The sequence below is a fragment of the Eulemur rufifrons genome, chromosome 1, assembly GCF_041146395.1.
Source record: "Eulemur rufifrons isolate Redbay chromosome 1, OSU_ERuf_1, whole genome shotgun sequence".
Classification (NCBI taxonomy): Eukaryota; Metazoa; Chordata; class Mammalia; order Primates; family Lemuridae; genus Eulemur; species Eulemur rufifrons.
The window spans coordinates 11,055,635-11,080,870 of NC_090983.1; the positions used below are offsets into that span (position 1 = coordinate 11,055,635).

Consider the following 25,236-nt stretch of genomic DNA (forward strand, 5'->3'; position numbering starts at 1 on the left):
CAAGACAATGTCATCTCCCTATGGATCTGTTGCATGAATTAAACAGGATGAGTTATGCAGAGTTACCCCCATGGCTCCTAAAACATGGCGGGCATGCCACAGTAGGGTGTAGTACACTTACTTCAATGAAGTTACTGGGATGCACGTGCAGGACAACTCTCTGGGAGGCCTTGGACCTACGTAGTTCTCCCCCCTTCTCACGTGTAGGTCTCAAGAATAACTGAGAAATGCAATATGCTGAGATAATGGGGGAGCTGGCCAAAACAGCCCAGATCCCTTCTAGAATAGGATGTCCCTCAAGGCTTCACCCAGTGATTCAGGTCATCCTCAGGTTTGTAAGCTTGGGCAGGCTGCCTTTCAGGGTCCCTTATCTGCAGTGCAAGTGGGGCACACACAGTCAAGACTCCATCTGCCCTGGGCAGCTTTCTGAGCCTTGAGGGACTGGTTCACAATGAATCCTAGGCTCCTGTTGTCTCTCGCTGCCTATAAGTAACAAATTTGCTTCATGTAACTTGTTCCATATTGAGCGTGCTCTGTCTCCCCAGACTCGGACAAGTTGGTACCCAGTGCACAGTGAACCTGCTTCACAAGCAGACTCATCATTTTGGAGAACTCCCTATTACAAATACACTTTTGGGTCTCTCTGTGGCCCTACCATGATGGGGCCATTGCATGTTTCCAGCACTACATCTCCTACAAAACCACCTTTCAGCAGGCCTGGTCCAGACTGTCCAAAAGTGAATGATACAGCGTAATGTAAAATAGCAAAAACTAGTCCCTCCTACGCTCCAATCAGCCTCCTCTTCAAGATGCAAGCCCCAGCAGCCCTTAACCACTCAGAATTTAGTCCCCTCATCACATCTTATAAAATGACAGCAGCCACACCCCCTCGCTGCCTTCAGGCATGCTGCCTCAGAGATTGGTCTGCCTTACCTGAGAAACCTACGGCACAGTTCCTTCTGAACTCAGGCTCATCCATAAATTCAGCAAGAGCAAACTGCAGGAGCAGGTACACCACCCCAGTGAGTATGGAAAATGTGGTGATGACACAGGCAAACCATCTACTTCCCAGTCTTCTTTCCAGATTTATTCCTTTCCAGAGCATGGACGCCATATTGAAGTACAAATGCCAGTCGTCGGCATGGTGAAGGGGAGAAAGCAGCAAACGCTGCCAGTCTTTATACTGGTAACACTTCTCCACGCTGAGGCAGGAGCTGTGCAGCGGCTTCAGGGGACTCAAGAACAACCAGATGTTGAGAGCCAAAGTTGCTAGGGTGACAGGTGGAATATTGTTGATCCCAACGTGGAACACTTGAGACAGGAGCAGAATAAGCCCAGTATTAATCCCTCTTGATCTCCGCTGCATGGTTAGATACCAGGAAATCAGTCTGGTCAAGGAAAAATATGATCAGGTTTTAGGTATCTGGAGAGGTATACAAACAGCTGAACCTAAAACAAAAAATACATGTGAAAACCTATCAATGAAGGATTAGCAAAATGGTAAGACACATTCAGTTAAAGATGAGACCACACCAGGTATATGCTACTTCCTGTTCTAACAGAAATATTTATATTCAACGTCTTCCAGGATGCTGGCTGACACACTTCCTTCATTTTACATTCTAAAATAAAAATTTTATTCTAAATCCCAATGCACCAGTTAATAAACAGGTATGATTTCTCTGAAAAACATGTCATGAAATTATAATTTGTCTTCGTTATAAACAAACTTGTAACCTAATGAAAAACCTATAATGATTGTGTACAAATGTTAAATAATGATTTCTACTCAGACTCCTGGCCAGGATTCTGTACCCCTTCCATTTTTTAAAGAAACATTTAATTTCGATATATTAGAATGAGTTTGCTCCAAAGTTTTTAAATGTAAACAAGCAAGTTTTAAAGATGTAAGCATACATTATCTTCTATTCCAATTTCCACATTGCCGGATATCAACTGCCTAAATATTTTATTTTGAGAACACTTTACCTTTTAAAAGTTACCTACTATGTGCCACATGCTGGACTGAAACACAGTCCTTATTTTTTAAGGAGCTCACTTTCCCATAAGAAGTAAACCAACAACTGCCACGCAACGTTCTAAACCCAGTGGGAGAGGGAACCCAGAGCACAGGCATTCGATTCAACCCGAGGTAGTGACATGGTTATGGTCTTAAAGGGTGAACTGGAGTTACAGTCAAGGAGGAGTCCATGGCTCAACAGTCTACTTCTCCATCCCCTGGACCTGGGCTGACATTGTGACACGCTTTGGCTGATGGAATGTGGAGGAAGTGACACTACATGAGCTCCAACACTGGACCTTAAGATGATCTGCAGACTTTTCTCTCTTGAAACCCTCGCCAATAACCATGTGGACAAGTCTGGGCCAGCCTGCTGGATGATGAAAAAAAAGACACAGACTCTAGTCACCCCGATAGTCCTGGCCACTAGCCAGCTACTGCCCCAGAAGCAAAGCTGTGCAACTGAGCCCAGCCTCGTTTGCTGATCCACAGGACAGTAAGTTAAAGAAATGATACTTGGTTTACTCCACCAGGCTTTGGAGTGGTTTGTTATGCTGCGATTACTAATAAACAAGGTATCTGCTTTGGAGAGTGCTGCCATTTGAATATTTGTCCCCCCAAACTCACACTGAAGTATGATCCATGAAGCTGGAGGCTGGGTCTAATGGGAGGTGTTTGGGTCACAGAGGCAGATCCTCATGAAAACATTAATGCCCTCCTTGGGGGGAGAGAGGGGTTGGAGGGAATAAATGAGTTCTCACTCTTATTAGTTCCCATGAGAACTGGTATGTTAAAAAGGGCCCGGCACCTCCCTCCTGGCTCTTGCTACCTCTCTCACCATGTGATTTCTGTGTGGGCCAGTTCCCATGTGCCTTCCACCATGAGTGGACGCAACCTGAGGCTCCCACCAGATGCCCAGTCTTGAAACTTACAGCATTGCTTCTCGGCCTTTTGGCTAAGATCAAGTAAAACTCACAGCCAGCAGAACTGTGAGCTAAACAAACCTTTTTTTTTTTTTTTTAATAAATGACAAAGCCTCGGATATTCCTTTTATAGCAACACTAAATGGATTAAGACAGGGAGGGGCTGGTTTATGCTCATAGGGAAAAGCTAATAATAAAAGAGAGGGTGACAGAGACACAGACTAAAGACACAAGAGATAAAAAGAATCAAGTGCTTTTAGGAAAGATCCTTTGTAACAGAAAGAAAAAATATTTAATGTATCAGGTAGATATGAGTAAATAGGCAAATTACGGGATAGGATGCTGAAAAAGTTCTCATCTAGTGGTTTCTGTGTTCTGTATGCACATTTCTTGGCCCTCAATCAAAGACGTAAGTCACTCTGATTCTCTAAGGATTCTAACTTAGCACACTGGACACTGCATGGGCTTTGGAGTAAAAAAGGGCAGGAGTCTCCTACTGACTAGCTCTGCAATGGAGAGAAAATCACTTAAACTTTCAGAACTTCAATTTCTTCACTTGAAATTAGGAACGATAACACCTCTCTCCCAGGATTACTGTAAGATGCTTGGAACAAAAGATGTGCTGAATAAATGGTAGCTACTATTTTCATTTCTATAAAGTAATCTCATTTATGTGAAAATTAAATCCTTTGCAAATGGTACATCCTAATAAGGCTCAAATATACTACCTATACCCCCATATGAATTCTTCTTATCAACACTGCAGCCAAGTAATGCCTGAAAAAAATTATGCATACATATACATGTGTATCCATATGCATATATACACACACATATATAATTAACCATACACACACACATACGTGCACACACATTCTACCCCCATAGCACAACCCATTATTGCTATGGGTTGTTATTATTGTCACTCTGTAGCATTCTTATGAACTAGAGAATTTAATGAAATTTCAACTGAAAATGCTCCCAAATAATTTTGGAGAAATGGTCTATATTTTTCACATTGGAACTCAAGTCAATTTTCATTTCTCCACCTATTGTGACTTTTTTTCACTTCCCCTTGTTATATATATATCTATATATATATATGTATACACACATGTATGCATAAATATGTATATTATATATATCAAACATCATTACCTGTAATAGGAGCAATGAAAAAATATGGCCTCAGCTTATAAGAAATCACAAAATAAACCCTTCAATACCAGTGCAAATGGTGTCCTATGATGCTGAGCTATATGTAGCAGGAACTAAAAACTAATCACATCTTTAAGAAAAAGTTTCCCCTCAATTGGAATCATTAGTGATGAAGAGTATAAACAAAAGGATACAATTTCCCCGTCTTACTTCACAGCATGCATCCAGGCTCACGTTACACTTTGCCTTACTTCTGGCCAAATCCAAAGGTCTCTTTCCATGTGCACCCCTTCTCTCCTCCCAGCTCCACCTGCTCACTGCTGACTACTCTGCTCCCAAGGAACACCTTGCTCTCCTGAGGCTTCCCCCCTCCTTCCAACTCCCCTTTCTCTGCTGTTCACTCTTCCTCTATCTTTATTCTCCCCTGCACACACTCAAGGACTTCCGCTCTCATGGTTTCTATAATTCTTTCCATTAGGATGATTTCCAAGTATATATTTTTCAGCCTTGATTTCCTAGCAGGTTTCAGAGACATAATCTTATAGGAAGAATACAGTCTGCCCGATGTCTTGGTTTCTGAAAACTGAATTATCCTTTCTCACAGAATGATAATTCAGCCACTTCTTCTTTCACTCATCTATTTAATAAATATCAAGTGCCAAATGCATGCCAGCCCCTGTACCAGGCACTGGAGTGACAGCCAAGAACAAAAATTTATAATTCCAGCCCCTAAACGTCCTATTTCTATTTGTTGAAAGGAAATAAAAATATTGGCTGTAGGAAATCAAAAGAAAAATTATGTGGTTCAACTTCTTAATGAATGTATCCTTAATGAGAAGGAAGATATAACCAAAGCCAACATGAAAAGTGCATAAATATCTTTTGGACTGTACTTCAAAAACAAATACCACTAGACTAACACTGTAGGTAGAACATAGTTTTGAGTTTTAAGTAGCAAAGATAAAGCTGTCCTATTCTGTAACAATTACATAGCCCAGTTTCCTTCCTAATAAGTTATCAAGTCAGCAAGCCATACAAGTAAGGGATGCAGCCTGTTACAAGGTAATCTAAAATAATCTAACTGGTCCAGGTAAAGATCAAATCTGTAACTTGACCTTTTGGGTCAGGCAAGCACAGACCTAGGAACACCAAGGAAAACAGATCACAATAAGTAAGTGCTGACTATAAAATGAATAATCTCCTACCCACCATATACACAGAAAGTTTTGGAGTTATGTGCTGTATGAGAGACCACAGAGGTATCATTAGTTATAGCAACTTATCTATGAACTGGAAACCTATGTGATCGGTTTGGTTTTGGAAGTGGTTCATGTATCTGCCTTGTACCCAGACCATAAGCCAGTTACCAGAGCTCAAGGAAGAGAAACCCAGTCCCTGCACTCCCCTAACTCATAAGCACATCCTCCCTTACAGACTCAACATGCCCACACTGAACACTGGACTATCCCTTCCAAATCAGCTCCTCCTCTCACGTTCCCCTCTCAGGACATGAATCTCCATCTATCCAGTTGCTCAGGTCAAAGGTGTAGGAAACATCCTTGACATGTTTTTCGTCCTCATCACCCTGCTACCCCCAAATCCTATCCATCAAGTTTTGTTAACTCTTCCAAACAGTTTTTATCAATCTACTTCTTTCTAGCTCTAGGGCCACTCCTCTAGTCTAGGCCACCATCATAACTTGCCTGGTTACAATAAAATCCAGCCAGCTGGATTCTCAGTTTCTCCTTTGATATTCACCAGCCATTTTCCATCACTGTTCAGAGTAATCTTACAGAAAACTGAAGCTGGACTCCCTGGCAGTAAACCTTCAATGGTTTATTCTTGCAGCAAGTACAAAGCCCAGACTCCTCCCCATAACTATATGCCTGTTAGCACGAGTGCCCTGCCCACCCCTTCAGTCTCATCGGTCTCATCTCACGCCAGTCTCTGCTCAGTTGCTATGCTCTAGCTACATGGGTTCTCCCACATAAGAGGCTCCAGGATTGTAGCATAATAGCCAAAGGCAAAAATTACCTGTTTTCAGTCACCAAGAATACCCAGAGCCACCATGTGATCACTACAAATACACAGTGACTAGCATATGGTCCAGGCTTAACAAGTATAGTTGTTCCTCAGTATCCATGGGGATTGGTTCCAGGACCCCCCTTGGATACCAAAATCCATGGATACTTAAGCCCCTTCCAAAAAATGGTGCAGTATTCACATGTAACCTACGCACATCCTCCAGTATACTCTAAATCATCTCTAGCCTACTTATAATACCTAATACAATGTAAATGCTATGTTAATAATTGTTATACTTTATTTTTAGGGAATAATGACAAGGAAAAAAGTCTGTATGTGTTCAGTACAGATGCAACCACCCATATTTTTTCCCAAATATTTTCAATCTGTGGTTGGTTGAATCCATGGATGTAGAACCCGTGGATATGGACAGCTTACTGTATTTCCCAAGTGACTCAAAATTAGTATTTTTTTAATGTATCTTTCTTCATTATACAATAGAGAAGACTGATTAAGAAGGTCTGAATACCTATATGTTCATCTTTAAGTATTTTTCCTGCAATTGTAACAATTTTTCCCATAGCACTATACCTATTATTTCACTTAGTATTTTTAGTTCCATATAGTGTTTACAGCATTTATCCCTACCTTATAAAAATAAACCTCTGATTGATTTAAAATGTATTGATAAGTTATTTTGCTAGAACTGTCTGACAAAAAAAATAGCATTTTAATTATGTAGTAATACACACTAGATAGCACTATATCAAGGTCATGGCAGACAGAAATGAGAGATTTCTTGAAATATTGATAGGAAAATTAGCCATATTTACTTTTAATAAGAAATTAAAAATTAAACAGGTATATAATAAGAAAAACTAAGCAGCTAGAACAAACAAAAGAAACTGAATTCATAACTTGGGAAACCAATGTGTCTCAAGGGGGAGAGAAAGGAGTAAAAATGGAAAAGAAACTAATTACAGTGATTTTCAATTCTACTTACAAAGCAGAAAATATTTCATCATTATCATGTACCAGGGCAGTATATATCTCAATTTTCAGATTTAAATGTTCAATAAGAATTGAGCCCACTAAATTGCAAAAATATATACCAGTTATAAATTCTACTCACAATCTGGTGTCTGATACTACCCAAATTAATTTCACAAGAAGGGAACCACAGAGTCTTAATGGGAGTAATCAAATGCTGTTCTGAAGATTGAAACTTCCATGTTATTCTAAGTGCAACAATTCTTAAAATTATTCACTAAAATCTTCTTAAATTGTGTGGGCTTTTCTTCTTCCCTTCAAGAAAAGGTTTATTGCTATTTGAGATAGATTAATGCTATGTCATTACTACTATTCTTAAGCTTTTAGCAACTTTCATTTAACAGTTTCAAATATTTTAAGTATATGCTCTAAATATCCTAGGGGAAAAGGTATGCTCCAGTCACTGGCATAAAATTCACTCTCTTAAAGTAGACAATTCAGTCGTTTTTTTTAATATTCAGAAAGTTGTACAAACATCACCAGTACCTAATTCTAGAATTTTCATGACTTCAAAAAGAGACTCCATACCTATTAGCAGTCACTCCCCACCCCAACTCCTCCCAGTGCCTGGAAACCACTAATCTACTGTCTCTATGAATTTGCCTACTCTGGAAACTTCATATAAATGAAATCATATAACATGTAGTCTTCTGTGCTTGGTTTCTTTCCCTTGGCATAATGCTTTCAAAGTCCATCCATGTTGTAGCACATATCAATACTTCATTTTTTTATAGTTGAGTAACATTTCGTTGTATAGATATACCACATTTTGTTTATCCATTCATCAGTCGATGGACATTTCAGTTGTTTTCACTTTTTGGCTATAATGAATAATGAATATTCATGTACAATTTTTTGTGTAAACATGTGTTTTCAGTTCTCTGGGGTATATACCTAACAGTGAAATTGCTGGGTCATACGGTAACTCTATGTTTAACTTTTTGAGGAACTGCCAAACTGTTTTCCAAATTTCTACACCATTTTACATTCCCTCCAGCTGTATAAGGGTTCTAGTTTCACTACATCCTCAACTTGTTTCTATCCATCTTTTTGATTATAGCCATCACAGTGGGTATGTAGCAGCACGGATTTGCATTTCCCTAATGACTAATGATATTGAGCAAATGCTTAAATTTTCATTGATTAAAATACAATACAAACACACACATGTTCACATACACACAGACAAGCACATACATGTGTGCACACATAGACCCACACACTTTCTCTACAAGAAATTATTTAAAAAGCTCAGGCCAAGTGAAAGCTTCAGAAAGAAAGGTGAAACCACAAAGAAACCATCCTGGTTAAAATGCAAAGACCGTATTCCTATATCCCCCTGTGGTATGATATACTGGAAGGGAATGCGAATGTATCAATAGCAGGACATGGCTTAAGCCAACATATTCGACTGTATTTTGAAAGAAACAGGGGGTTAGTGTGCTTTATTACTGCAAACAAACTAAAAATGCTATGAAAATGGGAAATTATTTATACTAAAAAAAATCCCTCTGCTTTTTTAATTACAATAGGAAATTAGTGTATCACAAATAGCACATTAACTCAAAGTATACACAAAACACTAGATGCATTTTTTTTCTCTTATTCTGTTTCAGTACCATCTTCTTTCTCTAGGAATAAATTGAAGGGGAGCATTTCTTCTCACTCCTGTAACTCTCTCAGGAATATTATTCATTTGTGGCTTTTAAGTCCAAACTTAAGTAATTGTTTTCTATACTTGTTACTGTAGAGCCAATGGATGAGAACTTTTTAGTCCAGCACAATAACAATAAAAGTCTTTGTTCTTCCAATAAAACTTCTTAGAATAATTTTATTTTTCCTAAAAAGTATTAGCTTCCTTAGGCCCCCCAAAGAACCCAACTACAAAATGCAGAATTTTCAAGATATTTCTGAAAATAAGAAAATGATACAGTGTAATATACATTTGTATTTGATGAAAAACACAAGATTAACTGAACACTTGCAAAGTAATCTGTTTCCTCTTTCCAAATACATAAATGCATTTCAAAAAGCTTTGCTATATGCAAAACATAGTTGTATGAATAACATGCAAATTATGCTTTTAAAACTTAACATTTAAATATTAAATGTAATAGCAGATGGTTTGGCTTCACATCATTACACCGTGTTCAATTTACCAGAATGCATTTTCTACCTGAATTGATTAGTAAATAGGGAGTCCTGGGGGTACAGTGAGGAATTTTCATCAGATAGTAGAATCATTTGATGACAAGTTGCACATAAATGACATAGTTTTCTGGCTATCTAAACCAGTTAAATGGCTTTATGACGATAAAATCAAAGAGAATCAGAGTAGGACTCTCTGTTTTCTTATTTCACATTAATGGCAGAGATACAAAGAAATGAAGATAATCAAATGAATGAAAACTGACTTCATGAATAAAAAATGAAACTGGAATCAAATTATATTAGGAAGGTAATGGGAATCTAGTCTTTATGAATATTGTGACACTCTCAGTAATTATATTCCAGTATCTATTCATGGAAATATCTACAACTTGGACTTTGTTCCAGAAGAAATTGGGAATTGAAAGCATTTTCTCCTTTTGAAGGCTGCTGAGACCTTTAAAACAATGGTTCTCCAACCTCATACACTTCATCATTATAACCACATTAAGAAACTGTCTCACTCCGCTTGACACAACCATTAGACTTATCTCTCTAATCCCAACTGGCTGGTATCTTTCTGATTTTAAGTTATTAGGCCTAAAGTTTTTAAGACATAAGCACTCCTTGTACAATCTCTCCAGGTGAACACAAATACAAAATTTCTGATTCCTTAGTGGGACAATGTCCAATTGTCTTTCATAACAGCACGCCTTAAGTATAAATGCCATCCATGTGGGAGGCATACATAGGCAAAATACATTACCTCTAGGGAGTTAGGATTTAAGACCATTAAACGGACCTAAGAAGAACATTCCAGACAAGTAAGCAACCATTAATAAGGGCAAGTAGAATCCACCAAAGGCAGGTCTTTGTCACCTTACACTCTTCCCTCAATCTACTTATACAATGTCTGACTCAATTTGCTTAAAATCCAATTTCATCCTGTTATTCCCCCCACACCAACCCATCAAATAGCTTTCTGTACTTCCTTCTTAAAACACTGAACAGTGTCACAGTTAACAGAATGGACTCTGGAGCCAAACGACCTGGGTTCAAATTCTGCCTTCACTGCTTAGGAGCTGTGTGACCTTAGGTAAGTTCTTATTCAACCTATGCCTCCATTTCTTCATTTATAAAATATATACTAAATAATAAGAACTTCATAGAGTTGATGGGTAACACATGCAAAACATTTAGCCCTGAAACATAGCACGTTTTAAATAAGTACTAGCTGATTTTAAATTTTTATTATTATCATCATCATCTGACCAACTTTAAGCTATTCAGCCCAAGAATCAAGGTCTTATAATATTTGCATGCCTTCCAATAATAACTAAATTTATGCAATTATAGTTTAAAAGTAGTTATGTATAATTTGTTTCATTTCATTTAATTCTCACAATCCTGTGAAGTCAAAATTAGTTCCATTTTATCCACTAGCTGGTCTACCCAGCACTTGCCCAGAAAATCACTTAACTGTCTTACCACTCTTAGGCATGCCTATCAAGTTGCCCATATGAGGAGTAGCTTGATGAAGCTTCTGCCCTTAAGACTTTCTGGAGACGTTAAAATTTCAGGCCTCAGATTCCTCTGTCCAAGGTGCTTAATATAAGCAAGGCCATCTCCATAGATGGGCCATCCCATGAGCTCTCCCACCACCAGAGGTCACCAAAGTGAATTTCAAACACACATCCCATAGCTTATATTTTGTGCCCAGTTTAGTCAAAAACCTTCCAGCAGTTTTGGCATGAAACCCTGAAAGAGAGACAGAAATTCCATTTTTCGTATACAGATAAAGACACCAAGATGACAATGCCCTTACTGGACAATGAGGACTCCAACTCATCCCACCACAAGGTGCTGCTCCTCTGACAAGCCCTTCAACTCTGTCTCTCCCAGCTGCAGCCCTTACTGCTTCTGTCCATGCCTGTGAATGGCCCCAGCAGCCCAGCCTGCCCATTGCTCAAGAAAGCCAAATGGCACATTCTGCACTTTCATAGCATGTAACAAATAGCTAAAATGCCTGTAGGAAGTTAAATAAAAATCTTTTGAAATTCTAGGCTGTGATCTAGAGGCAGGCCAGGAAATATGTTCTGCTTCATGGCCAATATTTTATAACCTAAGTCCTAGACTAGGAACACTTAGAAGAGATATCAGCTACTTTTCTTTCACATAAATGCTTCTTGGAAGATAAACTGAAGCTTGAGAGAATTTTTTAAAAGTACTATAAAAAGGACCAAAACAATGTTTCATTTTAGCTCAACTTCTATCTGTAATATACAGTGTAAAATTTAATTAGAATTTAATAATGTGAGAAAAAAGTGATTAAAACTATGAAGATTTTAATGCTTACCATTTAGCAAAAAGCTTCCCCTATAAAAAATAATACCTTACCAAAAGAGAGAATGTGGAGCAGTATGTTTTACGTTAGATATTGCTTTTGGCAATTGTCTTCGTTCAGGCTGCTAAAACAAAGTACCATAGATTGTATGGCTTATAAACAATAGAAATTTATTTCTCACAGTTGTGGAGGCTGAACTGTGAGATCAGGGTGGTCAGGCTCTGGTGAGGGCCATCTTAACAGGTTGCCAACTGCTGTTTTTTTTTTTCCTGTATCCTCAAGTGGTGGAAAGAAGGCAAGAGAGCTGTGTGAGGCCCCTTTCATAAGGGCACTCATCCCATTCGTGAGGGCTCTACACTCATGATCTAATAACCTCCCAAAGTCTTCCGCTCCTAATACCATCACATTGGGTATTCCGGAATTGCCAGAATTTCTGAAGCCATTGCATGCAGACACTTTTATAAAATTTATTTTTGTAAACACAAAAAATTACGGAGGTTAAACTAAGATGGTAGCTATAAAAAGGGAAATTTAAACTAAACATAAGAAAGTAGCTTCAAATGATACAATCATCCCTTCTAAGCCATAGAAGCCATAGAAATGCATGTCCAGGGCAATAAATAGAATCACCAAAGTAAACTATCAAGTGAGGACCTGATAATCAGTCAGTTCTATACTAGGGATTCAACAAAATTCAAGAAGTGTTAAGACTGATTTACAGTGTTTATGGAAAGGTTAGATCAATTTCACCTAAGAGGAAATTATGGCACAGTAGAAAGTATATATAGTTAAATAGAAAACTTCAGCTTCTGCCCTGGCCTTGCCCCTGAGGAGGAGAGTAAAATGGCCCAAGAATTAAAAGATAAAACAAGCAAACAAAAAACCACCAACACCTCCACAACCAAGCTTTTCTACTACACTGACGACTGGCTCTTGTGGGTAAAAAAATCCCAAGGAACTACCTGTTAGTTCCAGGTAAAGGCAAAAGGCAGAGGTAAGGAATTGCAGATTTAGGAAATGCTACAAACTAGTTTCAACAACAACAGTAACAACAATAAAAAAAGGGTACATGTGTCAGTTTAATGTCAGTTACAGTAAATTACATAGAGGAAAGGAAATTAAGATTCACAATTCATTCATTTAAAGGGATTAGGTACTTTTGTCAAAGTGGAAAAAACGATGAGACCTTGGTAGTGGTCAGCAATGTGCAAGGGTCACCAGGCAATTTGGAAATTTGAGGTTAAAAAAAAAGCAAAGACAATAAAAAAAGGAACTGGAGAGGCTATTCCCCAGGGAAGGAGGTACTTCCTCCTCTACTTTTGCCAGCTGTCTTGGTTTGGGTCTGCTCCTACTGATTTGGCTCTTAGCTTTGTGGTCTTAGAGATCCAAGATCGTCAACCTCTTGAATGATCAGTTTCTTTGAGTTGAGTTGGATCATTAAGTTGCTTTGCAGCACACAGACCTCAGAAAGTCTAAGTTTAGTCTTAATATTGAAATGTTCTCCCACGCCATACACACACACCTCCAATCGCACAGAGACACACACAGGTGGAGAAAGACATAGAGACCCACAGAGAGAAACAGAGAGGAATCTATCAATTTTTCCTGGCGCAAGAAAGTTTAATTTATTCCTGTCTGGAAGAGGCTAAATTTTAGTAAGATCATCAATGGGACCAGTCAGCAAATAACATAGTAACCATCTTCCACAGGTATTAGGTTCAGAAGGGAAAAAAAGATAAAGAGCACAGCATTGTTCCTTGTTCCAAAGAGGTTAAGAAGTTGCTCTGATTATGCCCTACACACAATCAGAAAGGCAACAATGCTTCACTCCAAAAGTGTCACGGAAGATTTAGACTTAGAGAAACACAAGTCAAGTAGTAGTACAGAACTAGCCTAGCTTTCCTTTTATCATGGCTACCAAAGAAGTATGACAGAAGATTTTGTAGCAAACAGGAGTCCTTTTATGCACACAAATACCTTTATTCATTCACTTTTGACCATTTGCTGGGTGGATTTCACACAATCTCACTGGAATCAGCGAGGACCCTTGGAAAACATACATGGGCACATGGCCTCTTAAGTCACCTTGTCCTGGATTCCCTCAGGATTAGAACATTAGGAAAGCAGGACAGTGTGAAGGTCCTCTACCCTATGGACCCCACCTGGAATCATGCATGTCCATGACCAGGATGGTGCCACCTTGGAAGGGCAGCCAGGTTTTGTTCCTCTCTGCACTCTCCTAACTCTGGGAAAAACAACAAAGTTCAAAAATCCAGGTGGGGACATTCTGATTCTTTAACTCCAACCCAATCAGTTGTTTAACGAAACCCTTTGTGCAACTTTATAATGGCAGAATCCAGGACCCTTGCTAAAAGGCTTCTTTGAAGCCCCAGAAACTAACCTTGAAACACTGAATACTTAACCTTATTTTTTAATCACACTCCTAATACTAGTTTCTCCGTCAGATCGTGTTGGCCTTTAGGTGTTTGCTCAGTGCCAATGGGTGGTTAAGATGACTAACTTGAATCAAGCCATTCTTGACTCAAGACCACTTGGCTGGTCTATTAGTTGTGTTAGTTACTTTGAGCAAATTACCTCATCAACCCACATCTGTTTCCCCATCTGTAAAAGGGGTTGGTAGGAGGATTTAATTAGCACAGTCTTAAGGAATGCAACTCTTTGTTGTTGGTAATATTATTGTACATTACTGTTTCAGTTTGGGCTTCCCCCCAGAAGCAAACTCTGAGACAAGGGTCCCAGCGGAAGTTATTTATTTGGGAGGTGACCCATACACGGGTTGGGGAATGGGGAAACAAGACAGGAAAAATGTATGTATTATCAAGAGTGCTGTCACTGTGAGTGACTGGAGCTTAACCTCACTGGGGAACCATGGGAGCTAGTACATATAGAGATTGGCCTCAGTGTCATCGCTCCAAAGGTTAGGGAGTCTGCCTTGACTCCCTGCCATTTCTACCTTGCCATAGCAGGGAAAGCAGGCATCAGAGGTCAGAGAAAACACCTGGGCAAAGAACTGCATGGGCAGAAGGCCAGAAGCCTGCCAGAATGCACTAAGGGAAAGGGGATGTGGGCAGGGCCTGAGGGCACTGCTACCACCATGCCCTGGCCTGAGACCCACTCCCCCTACCAACCTATTCACTTCCTTCCCAACCCTCAAAGCCAGCTGCTGTCTGCCACCTTCCTGATAGGTTCCCTGATCACGTCAGTGCTCACTAATCTCCCAAATATCTTCTGCACATAAGTTCTGCCAGCGCCAACAGGATGCTAACAGATGACCTTTACCCTCACCAAATGGTGTGTTTCAGGTATACCTTGGGGTTTGAAAGCACATGCTCTGGAGTCTAAATTGGTCCCGCTGACTGGCTTTGGCATTAAGAGCTATGTGACCTTGCTCAAATCACTTAACCTGAGTTTAGTTTCCCACTTTGTAAAATGGAATAATAATATTACTAATAGCTAAGCCTGATCCTAAAGTTTTTATAAAAACTAAATGACTTAAAACCTCAAAGTGCTTAGAATGAATGCTAGGCACACAGTAAACACTCAATAAATCACAACTATTGTTTTAATGACTGAAAAGAAATACTCATTTTTACTAATTTATAATCATTTCGCTACTAATTTATAATCATTCTAAAATATAGGTCAAAAAGAAAAGTCAAACCACTGACCAAAAGTTATACACACCCACACTACTACTTAATCTTTGGTAGTACTGCTCTCAAACTTTACACTCCCAGGCCCTACCCTGCAAAGCAAGGTTTCATCTGAGAGGGAAGCCACAGAGAGGCAAAAACTGCTTTTCCACCTTTTAAGAATTACTGGTATACAGGATTACTATCACAAATTTTATCCCTGAGTTTTGCCAAATCTCCAAAAGCTGCATGGTCAGATCACATCATTTTGCCTTTGAAGAACGATTTTTGCAGAAATGTAATCTAATATTATTAGAGGACTTGACATAGATCTCACCTAAGGAATCATGTTCACATTGTTGAAAAGCACCATTCACACTTAAATATTTCATGTGCAAAATCCCATCAGAGCTAGAAAAAATTTGAGTTTGCCTAATAAATGGAGATGCTTTCTCCTGCTGAGTGCTACTCAACCATTGGATTATTTGTTGTTTTCTTCCCTTTACTACAAGCTTGTGTCTTATGTCATCTAAAACACACACTTTTTGGAAATGGGCAGATAATGTACAACATATGACAATACAGAAAATGTTAAGTCAATCCAATTCAGAGAAGACCTTACGGAAGTTTCCTCACCAGAGCCAGGGTCTGAAAGATAAAAAGTGGATAAAAGAAGGAAAGGTATTTTAAAGAGAGGAAATGGCTTGCATGTGCTCTTAGCGTAGAGACATGAAATACAGCGATGTTTAGAGAAGGAGAAGTAATTAATCTGGTCAGTTCTGCTATAATGCTTGTTTAGAAATGACAAAATTTGCTCAAATGCAACTGATATATGAGGGAACAATTTGAGTACAATGCAAATTTCACATTTGATGCATGCAGAAAACTGCACCCAGATGAAGCAAACTGCATCGAAATTCACAAAATGTACACTTTACCTACCCCAAACATCTATCAGGTACTTCAGTTCACAGAGTACATTACGAATTATACCCATCCACATGTGTGGTTTCAACTTTCGTCCAATTTCAGATAACCCTTCTTCCACCACTTGACAGTAAACCACAAGCTGCAATCCTTCTGACAACTATTTCTACAAGCAAAGGTCAGGACTTTTTGAATGTAAAGTGCCATACTTACTGCAGTACTTATGTATTTCCTAACCATTTAACATGTATAAAACTGTGCTACCATTTTATTAGGTTCCTATCTTTTGTTTTAACATGCCACTGACAAAGTTTTTGACTTTTAGGTGCCTAACACCCTTTTTCCCAAGCTCTCTGGTTTTTATTGAATGATTTCACATAGTGTGGTGGTTTTTAGGAATGCCAATGCCACATTCTAGCAGAGCTGACCATACCACTAGAATAAAGCACATGCAAGGGAACACAGCCCGACACCTTGGAGTGCTGGTCGGGCATTAGCCATCATTATCTTACTTCTACTCCACATCTTACTCTTACATTCCCATTCTTTAACAAAACCCACCAAAGTGAGGTTCCCATCACTCAAATTTTCAAAATACCACATGTTCTTAATTTTCTTGGACGAATTAGAATAAAAGGGAATAAATTATATCAAATATACCATTATTTTTCCCCTTTATGACTTCTCTATTAAAAGTTGTTTTACCTTCCTTCAAATAGAATTTAAAAACAAGATTCATTTAATTTTGGCATGTGTTTACTTGACTGTGTATGTCCTAAATGCACCAGGGTTTCATGTTTGATTATAGCTATTCAAGGATACAGACAACATTTGTGTTTGGCCAGATGCTTTTAGTAACAGAAATAAGTATAATATTCAGTTTGAGTGTATAATCCTGACCACCAATTTCAACAAAGAAGTAATGGAAGAACAAAAATAAGAACCCAAGATCAGATGTTCTGACAACAAATGCAGCTCAGTGAACAAACTGCATTTACATTCACTGTGCACGTTGCACTTCTAGACAGCATACAAGGTCAAACTGCTGTCAGCTACAATAAGCTTCTAAACTTCTGGTCAATTACCTAGTTAATAACAAAAGACAAGGCTATGACATCATTACAGTTATAATTAATTTACACAGATCAGCTTCCTGTTAATTAAATACATCTTTAAAAGCATTTAATTATTTTTCACCTAGAAAGCAACATTCAGCTTTGTTAAATGAAAAGCAATCTTGCTGAATTCAACATGAAAGGCTGTCAGACTGCTCTAAGACATAAAGGACAAAAGGCTTCACATGGCACAGTGCTGCAATATAGGAGCTGTTGCCACATTCACAGCAAACAGAAGCACAAGATGATGGTTAATACAACCCATTTTAACAGCTTCGGAACATAAAGAAGTTGTCAGGGAACTGAGGGTAAATCAATGGGCTCTGGGAAAAGAAATGTCTCAATGCTTTTTGTCAAAATTATATGCAGGGGCAGCAATGTTAACATGTGCAGTACAGGACAGTAGTTAAGGACATGGCCCCTGGTAAGAGTTCGCAATACCCCAGCCATGTGTTTCTCACCTATAAAAGGAGATAATGAAGGCTCACCTGGATTCATAAGGATTACATGAGATTTTATACGTATATAAAAACAAAAATTGTGACATGATAGTGTTTTTATCCATATAAACAAATAAATTAAAATAAGGTTTAAGATTACAGCTTCAAAATCGTTTTAAAGTGTTTTCTATAACATAGTAACCAATTCCCATTTTTCAGGACTATGATCCTTACTGTTTAAAGCTGCACCATGTGATTCAATTATTTACATTTTTTTTTAAACAGTACAGTAGGTTATGAAGAAACCCAAAAGCTGAAATTATTTTTTAAATTAAATTAAATTTTATAGTAAAATCTCAAACCAGAGATGATTTTGAGAATTTAATGAGCCTCCATTTTAGGAGGCAAAATGTCAGCAGGCAAAATTTTACTTTCTCCTCCCTTTTAAAGTGTTATAGACTTAACAGAAATGATTAGACTATATTTATACATAAAAAATAATGGCTATAAAAGTGAAACTACTAGATTTTCTATATAGTCTTGACTTTTGCTCCACAGCTAGGGGAATTAGTGCCAACTCCAATTCTGACCCATCACCACTTATGATTTCCAGTATCAATCACAAGCCAGTTTCTTCTCTTACAGACCACAAGTTTTAGTGTAATGAGGGCTCATTAAAGTTCTCCGACTGACAGCCCTTCAGACCCAGGCTTTTAAACCAGGAGGCACACAGGGAACAGCAATGCCAGCATCCCACGATCACTCCCTTCAAGAGGATTTAAGTAGTTTTATTCTCATGTTTGCTCCGTGCTAGATTTGTCTACCTAAAGTCAATGAAAAAGTGATAGCTACCACAATCACCACTGTCGCCTCCATTTGAATTAATTTCCATATAAGAACTGTCTGTGAATTATTTATGTAACTGAAGTCCTCCCTGCACAAGAACTAGTCAAGAGGAGGAAAAGCACACCAGACTTCAAAGATGTGTTATGTTAGCACAAAGCACACAGGATGTCCACAAATTACTAGTGATAGGGGACACCTTAGGGTTTTTCACCTGTCTTAATGAGCATCAATACCTCGTTCTTTCAGTAACAGGAATCCATGCCCCACCCCATTGGATATGGTCTTGCGGGGGGCGGGGGGGGGATTATCAATCAAGGGTGCCCTTTCCTATACTGACTCAAAGGTGATAGTGACCAAAGTTAGAATAATAACACTCTCCCTGGAACTTAAAACTTGTGCAGAGACACTAGGATCAACAACTTGTGGAGCTGACACTCAAGAGCATTAACTTGAAGACTTTTCCAAGTCTACTCAAACTTCAAGAGCTCACCTAGCTGTTGACCTTTACCAAGTCTGGTGGTTTGGTTTTTCTGTTGATTCTCTGAGCTTATCCATACACTTCCAATAAATTTCTTGTTCTTAAGTTATTTGGATAACTTAGTTAAATTAGATAATGTAGCTTCTGCTGTTTGTAATCAAATAATCCTACCCAGAATATAGGGCATTTGCAACTGACTGACAAACAGATGCTAGTTTATTTCAAGCATCACCAGCTTTCATTTTCTACTGAATACAACATTCTAATACAAAGGAGAACCAAAACATGGCGGTTATACTGCCCCTAACTCAAAGGTCTGCTACAGACATGCTATCCCTAAAGAAAGAGTGTACAGAGCTAAGGATGTGAGCACAAGAGCAACTTCTGCATAAATAAGGTAAAGGCCTCTCAAAGTCTTCAAAGTCTTAGTGTATAAACTTGAACACTGGATGAGGAATGTTATCGTAAAAGGAAAAACAGATGGTCTAAAACTTGTCTTCTATTAACAAAGTTGATGTTTTTACAGAATACTTTTAATTACTGAAGTGATTTTCTACACACTCCCTGCCTTTGTTCTTCATTGAAAATAAGATTAGTCTACAAATTTAATAAAATGTTATCATTTAATGAAAGCTTCTGACTAGAACTTTAGAACAATGAATCATCTAGATTCATTCAACAAAAAAAGAAAAGAAAAAGAAAAAAATTGAATAGCAGTCTTCTTCAATCTCAGCTTTCAGAAAGGAATATGAAAGTGCTCTGTATATTTCTCTACAGATAGATTTCCCCCTTCATTTTTCACCATCATTCATTAACAGACACACATTATCACATTTCTCCAATCATGAGTCCAGAAAAGAAAATCAGTAAGTGTGAAACTATAGCAATAAGCATATGATTTTATATCTGTCTATACTGCTTCATTTACTAAATATTTGAGCAACTACTAAGTGACAGGCACTATTCTTTCAGGAAACCACAGCCTAGAGAAAGAACCAAAGACACAAATAGCAACATTACCATGTGATAAAAGGATACTCCATGACTTACACTGTATATATATAAATCATGGAGTATTCAGAAAAAAAGCAAAAAGGCTGGGGGTGGTGGCTCACACCTGTAATCCCAGCACTCCAGGAGGCTGAGACAGGAGGATCACTTGAGGTCAGGACTTCAAAACCAACCTGAGCAAGAGCGAGACCCCATCTCTACTAAAAATAGAAAAAATTAGCCAGGAGTGGTGGTATGTGCCTGTAGTCCCAGCTACTCAGGAGGCTGAGGTAGGAGGATTGCTTGAGCCTAGGAGTTTGAGGTTGCTGTGAGCTAAGCTGACACCATGGCATGAGAGCCCGGGGAACAGAGTGAAATTCTGTCTCAGAAGAAAAAAAAAAAGAAAAAAGAAGTTTTAAAGTTTTATAATATATAGGGTGTGGAAGAAGAGAGAGAAAGAATAATATGAGGGTAGGCATTAACCTGTGGGCAATGGGAAAGAAGATGAAATGACTCTGGAAAACTCATCAAAAATATTGGAACCATCTCCTAAAAATAAAAAGATATATTTTAAGTCATCACATGGTTGACATAATAGCTACAAGCTTGAAATTTAGAAAGCTAAAGGGTCCCTTATTAATGCAAAATTAATATGCCTTGAAAGAAAAAAGGAAATTTCCTTCATATGTTGGGGTATGAATGAAGGAAGGGACAATATGAGCAAGGTGCACAATATTCATTCCTACATTTATTCAAATTTATAATCACAACTAATTCATTACAACACACATAATTGCAAAATTGCTGGTACTGGTAACATATAAAAAGGTAGCAGGATTTCTTTCACAGCCTTGCCCAGGAGGCTTTTTACTATAGGAAAAAAACCCCTAAATTATGTGTAGCTGCTAACACACACACACACACACACCCCCCCTATAAATTATTTATATAATATTGAAGTCATTTTAATAGTTATATAAATTTCATTCATTATATCCTGATATTGTGACTTTGAATTAAAAATGCATAAGCAAGTAAACACCCTGGAGAAACAGCTGTTGGTGTAATGACAACATTCCTGGAGCTAAAGCCAGAAGATCTGGGGTCAAATATGGATGCCATCATGTACTGGTATGTGGCCTTGGGCAAATCATATAACCAATCCAGCTGAGCTTCTGTTTCTTTACCCATAACGAGAAAAATTCCACTTACATCCTAGAAACATTGTGAAGAATAAATGAAATAGCATATTACAAGAAAGCATGTAACATACCATCAAAGTTTGTTTTTCATTCTCCCTGCCTCTCCGTAAAGTAATGAGTCTTTCCCCCCATGGAACTAGACTTTATTGCTTTGTAATTATGACGTGCATGTAACAATGTCCAAGAAACTGGATAGTAAATAACACCAACATGCAAACCTGAATACATACATTGTTTGTTGGCTATCATCTAGATCCCAAAGGGCTCTTGCACACTATCTGCTGTGTCCCAGAAATTTGATACATCTTCTTTTCTGAATACAGCCAAAATTACCTATGGGCTTTGAAATATCACCATCATGATGTTGCACAGAGCAGCTGGTTGATTGAAAGTGACTCCCCCTCCCCCACACTCCAGCTGTCACCAGGAAACCCTCCTCAATGTGTGAAAGAGACAATGTAATATTACTACTACCACTATTAATAACAATCTAACAAATACTTAGCATTTGAAATTATTTTTCTTATGAAAGCTCATTAACTAAAAATTAACTCTTTAAAAAAAAAATACTTTATCATACAAACGCAGACCAGCTGCTTTCAGACAACAAAAAAACATGGGACTGTAAACACAAGTAATATATCTCCTTTGACTCCTTGTTTCTTTTTCCGAGTCATTTGTAATGCTAAACAACAGTCAGTTAAAATATAAAATAGCTTTTAATAGCAATACAGCTGTCACAACGTGGAGAATTGCTTTTCAAAAAAAGCTGATTTCTAAAAAATGTGCACAGAATCCTGTTTTGTAAAATATAGGTCAGATTGAAGGTTTTTTTTTTTTTTTTAAACAATCATTCACTTCTCTTCATGAGAAGCCATACATATGTTGGCACTGCTAAAAAACCTGGAAATTGTGTTCAGAACAAGTCTGTGAATCCCACTCACCAGAATTCTTAATGTCATTACTTTTTAGTAATAGCTCATGTCCTGAGGATTCCTATTTCACAGATAAAGAGTTTCACATCCAGTTCCCTAGAATCCTAGGTTCCCTGGACATGCCTCTGAGCATGACTGCCAAGGATCAAGAGCTTGTGCCCTTCAACCTCACTGCTCTTAAAGCCTCTCAGCTCTTGAGTTTTACAGATAAGATTCTGTTTAAGAGGTTCCCTGCATGCATGAATGAATGAATGAATGGAGGACCACTGCTTAAATGACTGTAACTGACACATAAAAGGAAATCTATCTTTTTAATAGTTTTTACATATATATGCATATCTAACTTTACATAAATGTATGTTATTTCCTTTTATAGTTGGATCCCACACCCATGTTACAACATACTAACAAGTAAATAAAATTGAGTCAAGTATTTTCCATGCTCATATATTCATATGCTATTTTATAGATATATGTACACAAAAATACATGAGATTTTTAAATCACTTTTAAAAAATGGAACATAAAACTTTTCACTTTGCTATCATTAAGCAATCTGAAAAAAATATTAGCTATTTCAGGGCCAATAGCATTTTCTTATCCCATCTTCAATGAGATCTCATCTCCCATAACATAGCATCCCCTTCTATAGCTGACTGTCCCCACTAACCGAAGATATTTAAATATTACTCAACTCCTGACCCTGACTTTCCCATCAACATCCAAAACAATTGATGGAAGTTGCCCTGTTATGGTGATAAAATTGAAGATACTGTTTTTCTACCACGTTTAGAGTTTTAACTTTTTCCAAGTGTTTTCTCTCTCATTCACAATAATGTAAAAGCTTTGACTCTTCACTCACTATCTTTTATTGCTTTAAGAAAAAAGCAGTACAGGCAGGTAATAACAAAATTAGCTCATTTATAAAAATATTATGAAGAAGTGAATGGGATAAAGTTAGGTGTGGGGTGATAAATACCTTTCCCCCCATCCAACATGCAACATTTATTGACCTTCTATGCCTAAAACATGGATATGTTTTACACATTATTTCATTTAATTCAATAGCACACCCTGTGACTTCTACTTTACAGAAGACGACATGAAAGCTGGGAGGATGTTCATTTGTCTAACAGACACAATCACAACATAGCAGAGGCACGATTCAAAGCAGAGTTTGCCTGACCTAAAACCACTGCTATAGATCGGCCTCTCCGATGTGAAGAACAAAAAAATATTTGAGGCCTTTGAAGAATAAACGTTTCATGATGGGAGAGTGACAATTTGGTGTAGAGTTAACAAAATTATGTGCAGGAATTGAAAACCAAAGTGACTCATGTTTATCTGAAAACTATCTCACCTAGGATGTCCAGGACCATGGCCTCAAGAGCAGTGTGCTCTCACCAAAGGGATGTGTTGTATAGGCCATGTGTTGTACAGGCCATGGTTTGGCACTGACCCTTCTCAACACTGCAATGAGCCTAGGCGTTAGGGAAGCTGCCTCAAATCCTGAATATTTCTCTTTCTCCCCCTATAATGATCCCCTGAAAAGGGAAAGGAAAAGTTGTAAGAAAATGATACATCTGAAAAAATACCACATCTGAAAAAAACAAGAGATTAAAGGCACTCCTGTGATCCTTCCAGAAAATGGAGGTATGAAGGGTGGATATGAGGCCTTCTTTGCTATGGTGGACCTGTATGACATATGGGAAACAAAGATAAGGACAGAAACATCTTCAGTCTTAGCTTTTGCTTGCAAGTCAGTCCACCACAATACTTCTCAACTCTAAAACTAGTGCTTACCTCTGGTCTTTACCAAAGTCTGGGTCAAAAGAAAGTATAACTAAACTGAAGAGATCAGAAGGCCAAAGAATTAAAAACTCTTTAACATAATGACTAACAGTATTCATAAAAATACTACAGCCACAAACACACTGATATTAGTCAGTACATATTGCTACAATTTTTAACTGAAAAACCTGCATCCAACAACCTTGACTATATAAACTGAGGATCAAGAGGTAAAACAAACAAAATGCCCTCTAAGCAGAGGGCATTTACTACAACTTATATATATCCCCATAAAAAATACTTCCAGAATAACCTATGTAGTTACTTTATGAAGTTCTAACAAGTTATTTAATAACATCTCATCTTTGAACATCTTTTATATGTGTTGGTGTTAAACACTTTTCTGCATTTTCACATGGAATACTTCCAGTCCTGTAACTTGTCCAAGGTTCTACATCTAGGAAATACTTCACCTCAACTCAAATTCCATTATCTGTGACTCCACAATGGGTGTTCTTTATCACTATGCCAGTAATTCTCAAATTTTAGCACCCAGTTTCATTGGGATCAATTGGAAGGCTTGTTAAAATAGATTTCTGATTCAGTTAAGTTTGCAGTAAGATCCAGAAATTTGCATTTCCTGATGCTGCTAATCCAAGGAAAATTTAGAAACCAATGCATTGCTATTCTCCTTTGAAAGATTACTTGCTTTCCTAAGCCAGGCCAGGGCAAATTACAAACATTTAAAGTGTATTAGAACCAGCAAAAAAAACAAAAACAAACAAAAAGACACATATATGTGAAATTAGACAGACTTTTAAAAAGCAATTTCAAAGAAAAACAGCCACGCCTGGCTGTCACAGAGTGTACTGCAAAGGGATCTACACACCTCGAAAACTGAATCATAACAGGCCATAATTCATTTTGATAGTAATCCTGAGTCTTTCAGAGTTTACGCTCAGTTTGGAAACACAAGCATGAGATCCGTTTTTGAAAGCATCTATCCAAAGGTTTTTAAGGTGTGGGCAGAAAGGAGTTAAATCCACTTATGTAAATTTTCTGTCCCCTATTAAAACAACTACTGAGGTTAGGACTGGGTTTACCATAGGCTCATTCAGAGAAACAGAAAGTTACTGTCCAGAGAGCACCTGAAATCTTAAGCTGTGCTGCTGATGCAACACCGCTGTAAAC

At 38.0% G+C, this 25,236-nt stretch overlaps 1 protein-coding gene across 1 annotated transcript in view; it reads right to left on the reverse strand.

Moving 5' to 3' along the window:
• The window catches only part of RHBDD1 (rhomboid domain containing 1), a 116,634-nt gene that overhangs the window by 91,038 nt on the left and 360 nt on the right, over positions 1-25,236 (reverse strand). The window contains exon 2 of the mRNA XM_069466655.1: positions 934-1,449. Coding sequence (XP_069322756.1) covers positions 934-1,366 — 433 coding nt within the window. The 5' untranslated portion in view covers positions 1,367-1,449. The remainder of the gene's footprint in view (positions 1-933; positions 1,450-25,236) is intronic.